This window comes from Gastrolobium bilobum, unplaced genomic scaffold (assembly GCF_033153095.1).
Source record: "Gastrolobium bilobum isolate Gb01-03AN ecotype WA unplaced genomic scaffold, APGP_CSIRO_Gbil_v1 utg2195, whole genome shotgun sequence".
Lineage (NCBI taxonomy): Eukaryota > Viridiplantae > Streptophyta > Magnoliopsida > Fabales > Fabaceae > Gastrolobium > Gastrolobium bilobum.
The window spans coordinates 958,052-973,520 of NW_026895782.1; the positions used below are offsets into that span (position 1 = coordinate 958,052).

The following is a 15,469-nucleotide window of genomic DNA, read 5'->3' on the forward strand; positions in this document are numbered from 1 at the left end:
AATTAAATTAATTTATTAAATTCCATAAAACAACTTGAAAGTGAGATTTTGTAGACGATGGTTTTGCCGCAACCCGGGAAAATATTTAAAAAAATGAAGTGTAATATCGAAATTAAATTAAATTAAATATCGAAATAATATATAAATTTATATTTAAAAAAAAAAAACAGAGATTTGAAATCGGTTAGTTGTTGAGAGAGAGAGAGAGAGAGAGAGAGGAACAGTGTAAATGGAAGGAAAGATCCTTAATCAAAAATGAATAATACTAAAAAAGAAATTCCTGATTTTTGGGGTGAGAGTGAGCAGCGATTGATTGATTACGCTTGTCTCGGTTTCCTCTTTCCGTTTCCATCATTCTTCTCTCTCTTTCTCTCTCTCTTTTATCTTATTATCTATTTATCTATCACTCTTATCTTACTACATACATTCAACCTTCAATTCAATTTCTGTTCTTATTTTCTCCCAATTTTACTAGGGTTTTAATTATTTACACACTTTTCACGATTAGGCCATCCTAACCCCAATGCTCTGATCACTAATCAATTCCCTTACGAGATACGATTTATTCTTTATTTTATTGATTGGTTTCTTTCTGATCTCAATCAATAATAGCATTTTGCAGCAATGGCGTTTGATCAAAATTCTGTTCCAAAGGATCTGCGCCCATTGAACGTAACTCCGGCGATGGCTGAGGAGCCTCTCATTTCGCCGGCAACCACCACGCCTCCCTCCCCCAACGACCCTTTCTACCTGCCGTCCGCTTCCGATGGGTTTGTATATGGGAACATGGGTTCCAGTCTTGCAGCAACCTGGTGCGTTTGCCCTGGTCCTATTGGGTTTAACTATGGTTCTAGTTTTGGTAACAGGGTTGCGACTGGGAATGCTTTGGATTCGGGCAATTGGGTAGGGGCTAATAATGGCTTGGATAAGGTTACTGTGAATGGTTATGCTTATGGTGGTGCTTTTCGGGGCAATAGAGTCGTTGGCAATGTCAGTGATCCCACTCCTAGCCCTAGCCACCGGGGTGATGATGCTGGGGGTGATTCGGTTTCGGGGAAAAGAGTGAAGTTTTTGTGCAGTTTTGGTGGGAAGATTTTGCCTAGGCCTAGTGATGGAATGTTGAGATATGTTGGAGGGCAGACTAGGATCATTAGTGTTGGGAAAGATGTGAGCTTCAATGATTTGGTGCAGAAGATGGTTAATGCTTGTGGTCAACCTGTGGTTATCAAGTATCAACTCCCTGAGGAGGATCTTGATTCATTGGTGTCCGTTTCCTGCCCTGATGATGTTGAAAATATGATGGAGGAGTATGAAAAATTAATTGAGAGATCCCCTGATGGTTCTGCTAAATTGAGGGTTTTTCTGTTTTCTGCTTCAGAGCTTGAACTTTCTGGTGGGGGACAGTCTGGGGACTCGAAAGATAGTGGGCAGAAATATTTTGATGCTGTGAATGGAATCGCAGATGGGAATGGGATTATTGGTGGAATCACTAAAAAGGAGAGTATTGCAAGTGCAGCTTCAACCCAGAATTCAGATTTGAGTGGGACAGAGACTCTTGATAGCTTAATTGCCGGTCAAGGGGATGTCAGTGGGATGCCCGTGTCCTGTGTGTTATCACCCAAGGAGACTGTGGCAGCTTCTCCTGACACAACTGCAAATTTGGTGGCTTTGGAGCCCAGTGCAGCAGTATACTCAGGTGCTTCTGCTGTTTCAGTGGGCACGCCTGTGGCTAATAGTCCAACTTACACTGCATATTTCCAGAATGAGGTTGAGTTAGAAAAGTCTGTACCTATTACTTTATCCCAGCAGCCATTTGGATTGCAGCAATCTGGAATAGAAATTCAGTCACCTTCACCTTACTTGCAGCCTTTTGTTGATCCGCGCCAGGAGGTTATGAACCATGTAGATTATGTCCATCTGCCTCCCCAGATGGGGTTCCCAAATCCTCAGCTTCTAGGGAAGACTGGGCCTGTCTTCACCCAACAGCAGTTTCATGATAATACTCCCGGTTTAGCATTCCATCAGGTCATCCCTGGAGTACAAATGACAACGACTCAACCATCTTCTTACGTTGGTGTAAGACCGAATGTCATTCAACCACAACCATTGATGCAACCACAGCAAAATCGTTTGGATCAATACAATAATGAAAACACATCAGGGATAAGGATTATCCAGCTTCCTGCTGAACGCAGTTACAACTCATACCAGGTTCCTGTGAGTCAAGTCCCATCTGTCATAGTTGGAGGTAATTATGGCTGGGTTCAGGTTCCTCCACAAGAGCATGTTGTTTTCTCTGATGGGTTATTGCCTAAACAACAAGTAATGATCCCTGAGAAAATCCAAAGAACTGAGGACTGTTCTATGTGTCAGACAAAACTACCTCATGCACACTCAGATCCAGTGGTGCCGGATCAGCATAGTAGTGGTGAAGGTCCAATTCCTGATTCAACCCCAACTTACCATAGTTTCCCAATGGAGGACAATTCAAAAGCTCAAGCAACAAATAGGGTTATGGTGACTGCTGCACCCTTGAAGGAAGGTGTTGTTGAACAAGGTGCTGGGACCAGACCCAGGGTCGTTAGCAAATTAGAACCTCCTGACGAAGTACCTTTTACTGATACAATTGGGCTTTCTCATAATCGTGAGCGACAGCCTGAAGGTGGGAGGATTTTTATACAAAAACCAGACGGGTTTGGCCATCCCAGGGATTCATATATCCAGCAAATGATTGGAAGGGCAGGTGGAAAACAGTCTTCAAGTGATGATCTCATGGGAACAGCACCACTGTCTTATCTAGATGATGTTGTCCACCAGCAGCATATGGTGTCAGTTGAAAACTGGGTTAAACAGGATGTGCTTGTGCATAAACCTGTGAATAATGATATACGTATAGTTGAAAGAATAGATAAACAAACTTCGGAGTGTGTGATTCAAGGATCTCCAAAAGAGCATACTAATGAGCTTACTGGTGTTGTTTCAAAATCAGATGCAGTAGTTAACTGGATTAGTCAGGACCATCTAAAAACTATTGATGGAAGAATGGACATCCTCAAGATACGCAATCCTGAAGGTAATGTAAGTAATGATCACTATTTGCTGCCAGTTGATAAACCTAGTGGGAATGATAAAATAGATTACAACACTCAGCAAGCTGTAGAGGAAGAGGTGATTCTGGATAAAAACTTTGGCAGGCCAAAATTGTTAGTTGATACAAATCAAATTAAGATGACAGGTGTGACGCCTTGTTCTTCTATGGAGATTTCATATGGTCACAATGCCTGGCCGCGGGAATACAACGAGGTTGCACAACCCTCTGTTTGGGGCATTCCTGGTTCAAATCCTCAATCAAAGAGTGGAAACTCCCGCAAGGATGATGCTGCATCATCTTCAATATCACCATCTGCCAGGTTTGGAGATATGCAGGATTCTCCAAACTCACTCTTCAGCAATCAGGATCCCTGGAATATACAGCATGAAACATTCTTTCCACCTGCTAGAGCTAGCAATGCTGCATCGAAGAAAGATACCTGTTCTTATAAGGATCACTTTGGTGAGAATCCAGGCAACTGTGGGGAACAAAATTTAGAAGCACAATTGGATGATGATGGCCTTTGCGGGTCATTCAGACAGAATTTAACTTTAGAACATGCTCAGTTTGCCAAAGGTCTGTTAATTGCTAAAGTCCTAATATATGTAACTTTTTTGCTGATCGATGGTTATGGAGCTCATAGCACAGACTCAATTGTATTTTGGTTTCTTTATTGAAGGCTCAGCAGAAGACCAACAACTTCAAGCTGTTGCTGAAGATGTAGCCGCTTCTGTTTTGCACCCAAATCCTGATTTGCATGCCAGAGGTGTTTCCTGTCGTGAAAACATTGAGGATGGGGATGTTCAAAATAATCTATTAAATGTAAAGTGTAGAGATAAAACTCAGGTGATTTTGTTTGCATATTACTCAGTATTTGTATTATTATCTTCTTTGTCTTGTAGTTGCAGAAACAGTCTCAAAAATAAAATATTTTTTATGTTACTCTCCCTCCAATGCTATTTATTAGTATTATTATAAATATTATTTCCCCCTTTTAGGATGTCAAGAGTAAGCCACCAGAAAAGGCAAATTTTGGCTTTCCACCATCGAATGTTGGAGGATTGCAGGTTGAATGCCTTTCATTGTTTCCTTTTCTATCCCTTTATGCAATTAGCTCAGCCGAGCTAAGACCTTGCTATTGTAACTTTGCTAGGTTATAAAGAACTGTGATCTTGAAGAGCTGACTGAATTGGGTTCGGGTACCTTTGGGACTGTATATCATGGAAAGTGGAGGGGCACTGATGTTGCAATCAAGCGGATTACTGATAGGTGTTTTGCTGGAAAGCCTTCAGAGCAAGAGCGCATGGTCTGTTTCTCGTTATTTGGGGTTCTAATTTCCATATTCTCCTACTCTCTTCAGTGACCAAAAAACTAGCTTACATTGATTCTCGTTTTTTGCATCAAACAGAGAGATGACTTCTGGAATGAGGCAATCAAGCTCGCTGATTTGCACCATCCAAATGTGGTAGCTTTCTATGGTGTTGTGCTTGATGGCCCAGGAGGTTCTGTGGCAACAGTAACTGAGTATATGGTTAATGGTTCTTTAAGAAATGCCTTGCAGGAGTGTGCAAGGTAATGTGTGCATGTACTTATGGGTGTACCTATGTGCATGTTGGTCTCTTAGTTCCTTTGCATTACCCTTATTTCATATGTTGTTGCCATAATGATAAATGTTTGACGCTAATGTGATCTTGTCAGGAATCTTGATAAGCGCAAGCGTCTTTTGATTGCAATGGATGTGGCCTTTGGTATGGAGTACCTGCATGGAAAAAACATAGTACATTTTGATTTGAAAAGTGACAATTTGCTTGTGAATCTCCGAGATCCACACCGCCCAATATGCAAGGTTTAAATGCTTGATACTGATGCGGTCATACTTATATCAGGAATCTTGTTCTGTTGCATCATATTGTAGTAGATATGCATTGCATTATTTTGCATACAAGGAGACATAATTTGCGCACTGCCTTCCATATATGTTTAGGTTCTAATTAATTCAATCAACGTTCGGACATGTCCACTATATGCCACATACTTCTTCTGTTCTGCTGTATTTCAGCAGATGATTAAAGTCTTTGGAATTTGCTGAGGTGGCTTCTCTTGAAGGAGCATGATATGATAGATTTATCACTTTGCTACTTTACTCCGATTTAAGGAATGTGACCCATCAAAAGTACTAAAAATGGCGTGTGATGTTTTAGACTGACTATTTATCCAAAGAATGACTTCAATAAGATATCTGTCAACTTAACAGGGCATAGATTTTACTGGCTGGCTATACTAAATGTTTGGTTAGGCATCATGGATTCTGATGACACAAGTGAATTTATATACAAAAGGAGATAGTCAATAAAAAAACCACTCCTTATTAAACCCCTACTAGTGAGGATAGGAAATCTTTGTACACAACTTTACCCCTGTATATTTGCAAAGTGAGTGTATCCCGAATCCGAACTCGTGACCTTTCAGTCACAAAAGTGCAGATTTACCACTGCTCCATGTTCGTCATATATTGATTAGAAAATTTAGAATAGTTGCTTATATTTTGGTGGGGTTGAGTATTTGTGAGTGCAAATCTGTTGCATAGATGTGCTACATGAGCACAAAACAGAGAATAATGGGTACTCATTTGAAGTTGAGACATGTAGATGCAGATACAGACCCACTTAAAACTAAGGGTATTAAATGTCACCTATGAATGTGTAGGACTAGATTTTCCAGTAAGATTATCTTTTAGGAACTAGTTTGCATGCACCAATAATTTTGCGCTGGATTTAATTAAATATTTAGCTTGCACTAATTTCTAAAATATAGAGATGACTAAAAAGTTACAAGATGGTGTGCAGTTTAGCTGTCTTCTTTTATCAATTTGCAAATTGGAGTATGGTTCTTGTACGAACATTGTGGAGATACATTTTCATCAATAGACCCACACATTCACTTTGTTTCTCATTGGGAGAAAAGAGGTTTACCATTGAAAACATGACTCCTGGGCTCTACTTTATATGCTTTTCTTTGATTGGGAATGATGATGCTGTTATGTTTGCTGTTTCTGTTCTCTTGATAGTTGCTGTGTTTGGATGTTTTTATCATCTTTGGGAACAATGAATAAATTGTGAATATACCACGTGCCATTAGCACATTCATCGATGGCATTTAAAAAGTTGCATCTTGTGATACTTTTTTACCGAAAATAACTTGAGTTGCCCTGCTTCATGCTCAAGGCTGATTTCATACTGGATAAAATTGGGGTGAAAATCTCCGTAAGAATAAAGTTTAAACCTTATTCTGAAAATTGTTCCCAGATCTTAATCTTTTAAATTTATTTCAGTTTGTGTTTTGCACCACAAAGCAAATGGTTCTTGTTCTCTTAGAAGTTATTAGGATTGAAAGCCTTCATATATTATCAGGATTTAATTAATCATGGGGTGGCCAGTTGAATTTGTGTCCTCTTGTTTTAGCTCATCCTCTCTTAGCCTCATTTTTTTATTCTAATTCCATTTGAATGCTCACTTTCATCCTTGGCTCTGTCTTTCTTTTTAAATTATTTTCTGGAATTTATGTCAAGCTGTTATATTGGTTATACCCGTTGGAAATCGAAGATCAAATATTTGGTTAAGAAAAATTTTAGAGGTAAAGGAGGGCTCTCTCACTTTTAATAAAGACCTGGGCCCATTTGAATAGAAAATCTAACAAAAATTAGAAAAAACAAAAACATGACAGCAACAAAAATGTGATCACTATACTGAACTACTAATCCATCTACAAATATAATGTCAAAAGGTCCATACAGGCATGTTCCATCAGTATTTGAACACCCCCTTCACTCAATGATTTAGAATCTGTTCCATTTCTGCAACATTAAGCGCCACCTATTTCTCCTGAGTTTACTTTTAACTGATTTTAGGGTCATCTATATTCTATACTTGCTTTCTGGTAAATACAGCTCTACTTTTAGCATGGAGCAATTGATTATAGATCCTTCAATAGTTTGTTTACTATTTAGACTTTTGCTTCTGATATCAGGTTGGTGACTTGGGTCTATCCAAAGTAAAACGTCAGACACTGATCTCTGGCGGTGTGAGAGGAACTCTACCGTGGATGGCTCCAGAACTGCTGAACGGAAGCAGTAGCCTTGTTTCAGAGAAGGTTTATGCTTTAACTTAATGTGAACGGTTGATGTATTATGATATGATACTCCCTTCATATTTTGTCACTCTTTAAACTTAAAATTTGTGTTTTGCTATTTGTTGTTTTAGGTTGATGTGTTTTCGTTTGGTATTGTGATGTGGGAACTCTTCACTGGAGAAGAGCCATACGCTGATTTGCACTATGGTGCTATTATAGGTAATCCACGGTTTGAATCGATACATATGATTTATCTCGGTTTCAATCATTGAGCAATTGCCTGTGGGTTTTCCAAATATAATTCAGGTGGAATTGTGAGCAACACTTTGCGCCCGCCGGTTCCTGAATCTTGTGACCCAGAATGGAGATTGCTGATGGAGAGGTGCTGGTCCTCTGAGCCATCAGAGAGACCTAGCTTCACTGAGATTGCCAATGAATTACGTTCTATTGCAACCAAGATATCTTCCAAAGGACAGCAAAATCAGCAGCTGCAACACTATTCCTTGCAGACTCAACTCCATAAATAATTTCCCACCACTGCAGGATGCTTAAACCCATATTTCTCTCCACTCTGTTTTTCATTCAATTGAATGACCAATGCATTATGCAATATATATTATAGGGAAGGGAAGGTTTGTTTGTTCAGAAAGATAGTAATCTAAGGTTGTTATGGAGTGTCGGGCCTTTTTTTGCTTTACTGCATATTCTTCTATTCCATCCAACCCTCAATGAACAATATGAAATGTGTCATTTCTGAGTGGCAAAACGGGGGGCTATTTTCCCCATATTTTGATAGTGCTTGTTGAAATGGATATTGTAAAGAGTTTTACCATTTTCACCCGTTGGTATTGTTATTATTACTCCAATTTTTTCAGATCCCCAGTGATTATTGTCCATTCATTTGATTTTATTCATTAATATCGTGTACTGTGCGTAGGAGATGGGTCTCGATCTAAAATCAATTGAGCATGACACCGCGTACAGCATCCTTCGAACTTCCCGTGTGGGTCAACATGAAATTGAATTCTTTTACTATACAATATTAAAATATTAATTCAACATTACTTCACGTCTCTCTCTCTCTCTCTCTCTCTCTCTCTTTTTCCCTCTAGAGGAGGATATTTGCTTGGAACCTTCTAAATAGTAAATTCAAAGTTCAAACATGTCTCCTACGTTTGCTTTGACTTTTCTTCCTTTGATTCCATCTCTTCGTCTAATCCATCACTATAAATGCTTTCTCGATTTTAAACTCGCTTCTAACCTAGTCACACCTAGGAAAACATGGCAGCTTACGAGGGAAGACCATTGGTGATGGAAATGGAACGCGAGGAAGATTTCGAGGCTAGTGGTAGCGGGTGCGGGTGTGGATGCTTTCGGGTTTTTAGCTTGAAATGGTGGCAAGGCCATGAGGAAGAAGGTACACGGCTACTTGAGCAAAAGGGTGAAGGAGGAAGAGGAGGAGGAGGAGGAGGAGAGACATGGGTGGTAGATAAGTTGAAGAAGATGAAGGAGGTTTCAGAAGTGATTGCTGGTCCCAAGTGGAAGACTTTTATTAGAAAGATAGGTGGGCATGGCAAGAAGCAGCACAAGAACAGGTTTCAATATGATGAACATAGCTATGCTCTCAACTTCAACAGTGGGGCTCAGAGCGAAGATGAAGACATGCCTCCCAGTTTCTCAGCCAGGTTTTCTGCTCCTGGACGTCGCCAAAATGAATCATGATACGTGGATCCATGTTCTTTGTTTTTTAAAACATGTTTGATTGCCTATATTTGTTTACGTATTGATAATTTTTTATGTTGTAATTATCGTTCATTACGTAAAGACAATTATTTGTTTGACCTCAACTTTCCTCAACAGCACACAACGTTCAAAGAAACCAGTTGGAGCAAGTCACCAACCAAAAAAATCATTAGCGGGCCTAGTTTAGTTTAAACAATCTTCTCCCTATAACAAAGTTGAAGACCGAAATGAAAAAAGAGGATTTTAATTCTTTAAGACAATAAACACGTAAACCATTAATTTTGAGAATAAAAGTATCGTCTACAAGGAATGATTCCTTACCGAAAAGTTCGGGACAGATGCATACCAAAAGTAAACGCGTTCCACTCAACCATGCGTTCAAAATAGTTTATTCTTTTCCTTTGCTTTATGCCAAATCCTTTCCACTCGCAATTCCTTTTGTTGTAACTTGTAAGAAGGCAATTGGAAATTGTCCCCTCATGCAACTTGGATGGCTATGTAAGACTATAACAAACCTTTAATTTATGATCATTCAATTATCGCTCACTATTACTCAAACTTCCTAATTTTTCCTACAGCTAATATGTATAGGGTGAGGATAAGTTACCCTATCAATCTTAACCGTTGATTTCATTTTATATATAAGGACTCTAATTTTTTAATAATGCGAGCTAATGGATATAAGTGGATCAATGATTAAGATTGAATGTAAGACTTATAACTCTTATATCTGCGTAAGAATAAAAAGTCTTACATCAAATCTTGATTATTGATTTTCTTGCATCAACAAATTAAATATCTAATAAATAAGAACTATTAGATATAAATAATATCAAAGAACCAAATTGAGAAGGTAACGACTCATACATATATATATATATGGGGCATGATCCTTTGACACCGGTGTCAAACTTTAAAATTTAATACCAAATCCTAACCGTTGATTTTCGTCAATCAACGATTATATATATATGAGGTAGGATCATTTGACACCAGTGTCAAATTTTAAATTTGACACCTCATCTAAGAGCCATTAGATAAAAAAAATCAACGACTCTGATTTGTAAGCATGTGACACCATTGATCTTTTTTTGATTTAGGGCTCTCAGATGAGGTGTCAAAGGATCCTACCTATATATATATATATATATATATATATGTCAGGATCATTTTACACTAGTGTAAGTTGCACTCTTAATCTTATCCGTTGATCTCACTTATATCTAAGGGCTCAAATTTTTTAGTAAGAATATGGGGAAAGAATATATATATATGTGGTAGATGGGGTAGGATATTCTTACTCCGGTGTAAGAGTTAGAAGTCTTATATTCAATCTTGACCATTGATCCATTTGTATCCAAATGCTCACATTACTAAAAAATTTGAGCCCTTAGATATAAGTGAGATCAATGAATAAGATTAAGAGTGTAACTTACACTAGTGTAAAATGATCCTGACCCATATATATATATATATGTGTGTGTGTGTGTGTGTGAGATTTACATTTCTGCAGCTGATATACGTGTAGCAGTCAAATACTTGACATATATATACATGAAAGTATTAAATGCGGGGAATCATAACCATATACAAGGTGAAAGAATCATAATCATACATCTGTCACTGCTATACGTAAAGCAGCTGTAAAAATGATTTTACACACACATATAGAGTAGGATATTGTAATAACCAAGTAGGGTTACTACCAATGTTACTACCAATAATTTCACCGTTAGATTGGTTTTTTGATCCGACGATCCTAATTTGATACTTATATACCCCCTTCTCTCTCTTCCCTTCTCTCTATGGCTATCTCTCTACCGACGCAGCTGCCCATAGCCAATGTAATTGCCATTCAAAATCCAATCCCTCAAGTTGGAAACACCATTACTTGAGTAAATGAGTGCAAGAAACATTAATCAATGTTAATAAATTATTAATCTGGCTCAAAAACATGGAGAGACCACCGTCATGATTCAATGCCTTTATTAGAAATCACTTAATAAACTAAGAGTCATTCTCGTCCTTATTGACAAACAATAAGTTCTCAGGCTTCAAGTCCCTATACATCACTTCCATGGTGTGATAGTTATGAACCACCGTCACGATCTTCCGGCACAAGAAATCTTTATTAGAAATCATGGATTAACGACGACGGCGAGATGGTAGGGTGTGGCGGCGCAACAGAGGCTATGGACAGCGACGACAGCGACAGAAAGTATAGCCAAAGAGAGAAGGGAAGAGAGTGGGGTATATAAGGATCAAATCAGGACCGTCGGATCAAAAAACAATCTAACGGTGAAATTATTGGTAGTAACATTGGTAGTAACCCTACTTGGTTGTTACAATATCCTACCCCACACACACACACATATATATGGGCTTATCATTTCTCAAGCTGTCAGAGATAATTTTATCTCCGGCTAATAAATCATAACCGTACAAAGATGGATCAATGCTAATGAAGGAGGAGAGAGAAAAAGGGAATCATAACCATTCAAAGGTGAATCAATTAATATAAGGAAATAAATAAACAAAATGACGTAGTTTTAGAGTGGCCGGAGATAAACTTATCTCAAGTTGCTGGAGAAATATTTTTCCCTATATATATATATAGGGGAAGGATATTGTGACAACCAAGTTGTGTTACTACCAAGTGACTACCAATCAATCTTACCGTTAGATCGATTATGTTGATCCAACGGTTATATTTATTTTCATCTTTGAATGGTCATGATTCCCCAAATTTAATACTTTATATTTATTTTCACCTTTGTATGGTTATGATTTCCCATATTTAATGCTTTCACTTTAAATATGGGGAATCATGACCATACAAAGATGGAAATAAATATAACCGTTGGATCCACATAATCGATCTAACGGTGAGATTGATTGGTAGTAACACAACTTGGTTGTCACATTATCCTTCCCCATATATATATATAGGGTTCACTTTTTCAACAGTCAATGTAGATAAGTTATCTACATTGAGCCGAAAATGACGTCGTTTTGAGGCGGAAATCAAGGTATTTTTGTAATTATAATTTATTTCAGGGTTATAATAGTCTTTTTTATTATAATTTTTTAATTTTTCAACCCAGAACGTAATCGTTTTGGGAGCGAATGTAAATAATTTATCTACATTCACTGTAGAAATATTAAAGCCATATATATATATATATATATATATATATATATATATATATATATATATATATATATAGGTTAATCACTTCTAGAACTACTTTAAATAAAGTTGTCTACAGCTACCCCTTTTTAACTAAGTCTGACCAGTAAGAGTGTAAATGGGCTAGGCCGGCTTATTATAAATAGTAAAATAGAACAAGTCTAGGCTTTTAAAGAAACCTATTTCTAAAACAGGCCATAAGTTTTTTTTGTACATGTCGGGCCTATAAGCCTACAGGCCGGCCTATATCATTTTATTTATTTAAAATATAATAAATAAAATAATTATTTTAATAATTTTGAATAATAAAATAATATTATTTTGGTTATTCTTTTAATTGTTGAATGTTTAATAGGCTTAAAAGAACTAACAAGCCTAGGTCAAGGCTTTTATTTTTTATATATAGGTCAGACCGGACTTGTAATTTGGGGCCTACACAGACTAATAGGCCAGGCCATATCCAATGTTTTTTGCACAGGCCTGGCCTATTTAACTCAAAACTTAGCCTAGCCTATTTACACCCCTACTGACCAATAAGACATAAAAATTGCATTTTCTCTCTCTGCCACGTCAGCCGACAATGTCTTAGGAGAGAGAAAAAAGAACAGTTTTATTGTTATAACTATGTCTTATATATAAATGGCCACAAGCTTATCATTTATAAGCTGCTTGAGATAACTTTATCTCCGACTACAAAATCACAACCGCACAAAGATGGATCTATAGTGTGATAAAGGAAGAGAGAGAAAAAGTGAATCATACCTATTCAAAGGTGAATGAATTAATACAAGGAAATAAATAAATAAAAAGACGTAATTTTGGGGTGGACGAAGATAAATAAATCTCAAGCTGCTTGAGAAATGTTTTTCTTATGTATATATATATGGGCAATTATTTTCTCTTTTTAAATAAGACAATTTTTCTCCTACTAGTGACTCACGGCATAAGTGGGTCCCACCTTAATTTTTTTTCTCCACTATTTTATAGACCTCACTTATGTCATTAGTCACTAGTAGGAGAAAATATTTTCTATATATATATATATATATATATATATATATATATATATATATATAGGGTTTTCTTTTTCTACAGTCAATGTAGATAACTTATCTACATTGAGTCCAAAATGACGTCGTTTTGATAGAGAAATCAATGTATTTTTGTAATTATAATTTATTTAAGGGTTATAATAGTCTTTTTCATTATAATTTTTTTAATTTTTCAACCTAAAACGACGTCGTTTTGGAAGTGAATGTAGATAACTTATCTACATTCACTATAGAAACATTAAAGCCATATATGTATATATGGGCTTATCATTTCTCAAGCTGCTTGAAACAATGTTATCTCCGGCTACTAAATCATAATCGTACAAAGATGGATCAGTGGTGTTAAAGGAAGAGAGAGAAAAAGAAAATCATAAGTTCATAATCATTCAAAGGTGAATCAATTAATATAAGGAAATAAATAAACAAAACAACGTAGTTTTGGGGTAGCCGGAGATAAATTTATCTTAAGCAGCTTGAGAAATATTTTTCATGTATATATATATATATATATATATATATATGTATATATATATATATATATATATGATCAATTTACACTTGTATAAGAATAATAAGTCTTATATCAAATCTTAACAGTTGATTTTCGTGCATCAAATGATTCAGATTTATTGGGTCTCACTCATTAATTAATTATTTATATCCAATAAATCTCAATGCACGAAAATCAACGAGTGAGATTTGATGTAAGACTTATTATTTTTTACACCAGTGTAAAAAGATCTTGCTTTTATATATATATATATATATCAACTGCAAAAATGACAACCCATGTATATATATATATATATGTGTGTATATATATATATATATATAGATATATATATATATATATATATATATATAGGGCTTATCGTTTCTCAAGCTGCTTGAGATAACGTTATCTCCGGCCACTAAATCATAATCGTACAAAGAAGGATCAATGGTAATAAAGGAAGAGAGAGAAAAACAGAATCATAACTAATCAAAGGTAAGTCACTTAATATAAGCAAATAAATAAACAAAACGACGTAGTTTTGGGGTGACCGGAGATAAACTTATCTCAAACTGCTTGAGAAATATTTTTCCCATATATATGAAAAAAAAATTCTCCGACAGCTGGCAACTCCAAAACTACGTCGTTTGTTTATTTATTTCCTTATATTAATTGATTCACCTTTGAATGATTATGATTCTCTTTTTCTCTCTCTTCCATTATCACCATTGATCTATCTTTGTACGGTTATGATTTAGTAGCCGGAGATAAAATTATTCTCCGACAGCTTGAGAAATGATAAGCCATATATATATATATCCAAATAATTGCAACAAAATCATTTTTTTCTACGAGCCATGTGCATTATTGTCTATGAGTATATATGTGTGTGTGTGTGAGGTATATCTCGATTTTAATATTAGTAAATATCATTGATACTTGTGGCTTTTTTTTTTTATACAGATACTTATGGCTTTTGATTGAGGTTCAAAATAGTAATCAACTAATAATAGTTACATATATTTACACTTACATATAAATTATGTATTTATTGAATAACAATTTTGATCATATTGTAACTTTGTTCTAAAAATTTATAACAATGCAATTATTAATTTTCAAAAATTATTTAACCGCCTGAACCGAGTAGAATCATCTAAAAAAGTTATACATGATTAAGGGCCTGTTTGGATGGCTTTTTTTTTACCCAAAAGCTGTTTTTTTTCCAGAAAAAAAAGAACTTTTATTATAAAGTATATTTGGATGTCTGTTTAAAAAAAAAGCCAAAAATATGTATTTTTTAGAAGCTAAAAATTTTAGCTTATAAAAAACGCAAAAGTCAAAAATTAAATATTTTTTTCAAAAATTTTAATAGCTTTAACTTTTGTAAAAAAAATACTTAAGGCATAAAATTCATTTTTTTACAAAACCGTATCAATATATCTGAATTGTACAGTGCACCCCACCTCATACATACGATCAATACCATAATTTTGGCATAAAATTGTTACCAAAATTTCTACTACTGCTGATCAAGAACAGAATAATATATAATTATGGGAAAAATTATATTTATAAATTTTTTGTTTATAAATTCTTACAAATTACATTATATATTACATTTCAACACACAATATACTATCCCAACTACATAATGTAGTTTGTAAAATAAAATTATAAATATAACCCTTTCTTACCAGGGAAATCAGCAAACTTAATTCCTCTCCTGCTCTCACTATAAAAAGCCGTGCGTCCAATTTTTAGTTTTTTTT

The 15,469-nt window shown here is 35.7% G+C and overlaps 2 protein-coding genes across 4 annotated transcripts; both read left to right on the forward strand.

Moving 5' to 3' along the window:
- Nucleotides 1-537: 537 nt before the first annotated feature.
- Nucleotides 538-8,012, forward strand: LOC133295881 (uncharacterized). 2 transcript variants are annotated; one of them, XM_061494761.1, is made up of 9 exons: nucleotides 538-3,667; nucleotides 3,771-3,937; nucleotides 4,090-4,158; nucleotides 4,245-4,397; nucleotides 4,500-4,663; nucleotides 4,790-4,937; nucleotides 7,118-7,240; nucleotides 7,351-7,438; nucleotides 7,526-8,012. In XM_061494761.1, the coding sequence occupies exons 1-9, from the start codon at nucleotides 625-627 to the stop codon at nucleotides 7,744-7,746; spliced, it is 4,176 nt and encodes a 1,391-aa protein (XP_061350745.1). In that variant the 5' UTR covers nucleotides 538-624; the 3' UTR covers nucleotides 7,747-8,012. The 2 variants fall into 2 exon arrangements, with proteins under 2 accessions (XP_061350745.1, XP_061350746.1); XM_061494762.1 differs by having other exon boundaries at nucleotides 3,771-3,913.
- Nucleotides 8,013-8,416: 404 nt separating this feature from the next.
- On the forward strand, nucleotides 8,417-8,990 carry LOC133295970 (uncharacterized). Of its 2 annotated transcripts, XM_061494913.1 has the most exons (2): nucleotides 8,417-8,660; nucleotides 8,691-8,990. In XM_061494913.1, the coding sequence occupies exons 1-2, from the start codon at nucleotides 8,501-8,503 to the stop codon at nucleotides 8,939-8,941; spliced, it is 411 nt and encodes a 136-aa protein (XP_061350897.1). In that variant the 5' UTR covers nucleotides 8,417-8,500; the 3' UTR covers nucleotides 8,942-8,990. The 2 variants fall into 2 exon arrangements, with proteins under 2 accessions (XP_061350897.1, XP_061350896.1); XM_061494912.1 differs by having other exon boundaries at nucleotides 8,418-8,990.
- Nucleotides 8,991-15,469: the final 6,479 nt, after the last annotated feature.